The sequence below is a fragment of the Notothenia coriiceps genome, unplaced genomic scaffold (assembly GCF_000735185.1).
Source record: "Notothenia coriiceps isolate Sejong01 unplaced genomic scaffold, NC01 NC01_scaffold00006602, whole genome shotgun sequence".
Lineage (NCBI taxonomy): Eukaryota > Metazoa > Chordata > Actinopteri > Perciformes > Nototheniidae > Notothenia > Notothenia coriiceps.
The window spans coordinates 120-1998 of NW_011339303.1; the positions used below are offsets into that span (position 1 = coordinate 120).

General features: G+C 37.8%; 1 protein-coding gene across 1 annotated transcript; it reads right to left on the reverse strand.

Annotated features, from left to right (window-relative positions):
* Positions 1 to 281: 281 nt before the first annotated feature.
* On the reverse strand, positions 282 to 1519 carry LOC104943702 (putative HERC2-like protein 3; the record flags this gene model as incomplete). Its single annotated transcript, XM_010769160.1, has 2 exons — positions 282 to 424; positions 1373 to 1519. Coding segments are annotated over 2 exons (290 nt in total), but the record flags the coding sequence as incomplete, so codon positions are not given.
* Positions 1520 to 1879: the final 360 nt, after the last annotated feature.

Consider the following 1879-nt stretch of genomic DNA (forward strand, 5'->3'; position numbering starts at 1 on the left):
TTATAAAATCTAATTGTAAGCACACAGCGGCTGCCAGCATGGACAACAAGGTAGGCAACACTTGTCATTTATTAAATGAACAACCCGTATGGAAGCTGATGCCATATGTTTTCTCATGAAAAAACGTGATTCGAAAGTAGTAACACATCGGGAAAGGACACACTCAACTCAACGGTCTTTGATTCATGGTTTCTAAAACGGCAGAGTAGTGTCGACGCTAAGCTAAAGTTATGGGTCTTGTATTAAAGTGGAGGCAACCTGACTGAGGCCCTTTGACTCACCTCCATCTCTTGCCTGTCGAAGATGGCTTTGATGGGGGAGGGCTGAGTGGCAGCGGACAGCAGCTGCTGCAGGAGGATCATGGGAGGCAGCGGCCCCTCGGGGGACAGATCCCCCACATCAGGGGACAACACCACGGGGTCCTCTGCAGACAGGAAAACACAGAGGTATCGTTAGAAACTAAAAAACCCAAAATAACACTACACTCAAATATGGTCACAGGAAAACCCTCAAGGTTTGAAAGCTAAGCAGATTTGTTAATCAAACAGGAGGCAGTAAACTTTCTTAAGCAAAATAATAACAAGAGAAGGAATGGCTATCATATTTGTAAGCGATACTTCAATAAAAGGTTTTATATTATATTCCTTGTCCTTATATTTTTTAGTGCCTTGGATGAGGATAACCAGTTTCTCTTAAAACTACACTGAGCTCAAAATTGGGGAAAAAACAATATCAATAGAAACACAATCAAGGCACTTTAAGAACAAGTAACAACAAGGAAGTAAGTATTAAATAGCTTTCATTAAAGTGATTAAATAATGTATTTTTTGGAGTGAAAGTGATATTTAGCTAATCAAATAAAGTTTTTTTTAAAATATTTATTTCCTTATAATGTGACTGAGCTGTCTTCCTGTTGGGCCAAATAATAATTTCTTATACTGTATATTTGCAAGTTTCAAACACAATTTCCAATTACTGAAACACTTTCTTAGTAATGCCAGAGAATCTAAAACACCCAACATGTTTTCAGTTTAACACAGAGCTAAACAATAGGGCTGTTCAATTAATCGTATTTTAATCTCGATTGCGACTTTGTCTTGCAACGATTACGAAAACAACGTAATCAAAATAAAACTAAATTCTTTTTTTTATTTTGGTTTTTCAGTTGAATTATACTTAAAGTTCAGGGTAATCAACTGTTAAAAACATACTGTTCACATTTTTTTTTTCTATATATGGATGTTTTCAAAGTAAATGGATAATCGTTTTTTAATAATCGTGATATCAATTATTGACCAAAATAATCGTGATTATGATTTTTGCCATAATCGAGCAGCCCTACTGAACAGCATCAGTTTCCAGTTGCTCTCACCGCTGGGGTTCGGGCCGATGTCCAGCACGGCGGGCTGCGAGAGGATCTGTCGGAGTTTGTCCTGATGAGAGAGCAGCGCCCGGCCGGCCTTCAGGATGTAGAGCCTCAGCTGCTGGCAGCGCAGCAGGTGGACGTCCACCTGGTCGGCTGGAACACAACAAGTCTGAATAAATACACTGGAGTACACATTTAACACCAAATCAAAGCAAGAACAAACTGTCATGCATATTGCCAGGGAATTAGACCAGGCACATGATTAGTAATTTATCCAATTGTGGTTCATCGAGATCGGCAATGGTCCTTGTGTGCATGTTTTGGATTGCTGAATTAAATAATAAAGTAAATTGTCATTTAAATTTGATTGTTAATGGGTGAATAAACGCAAGAAAAACATTCTTAGTGTAGTTTCGAATTTAAGCTAATTTTTAATAATCATCTTCTGGTGATTTTACAGCTTTAAAATAATAAAACACAAGCAATACATTTAAAGCTAGGTGAATACACATT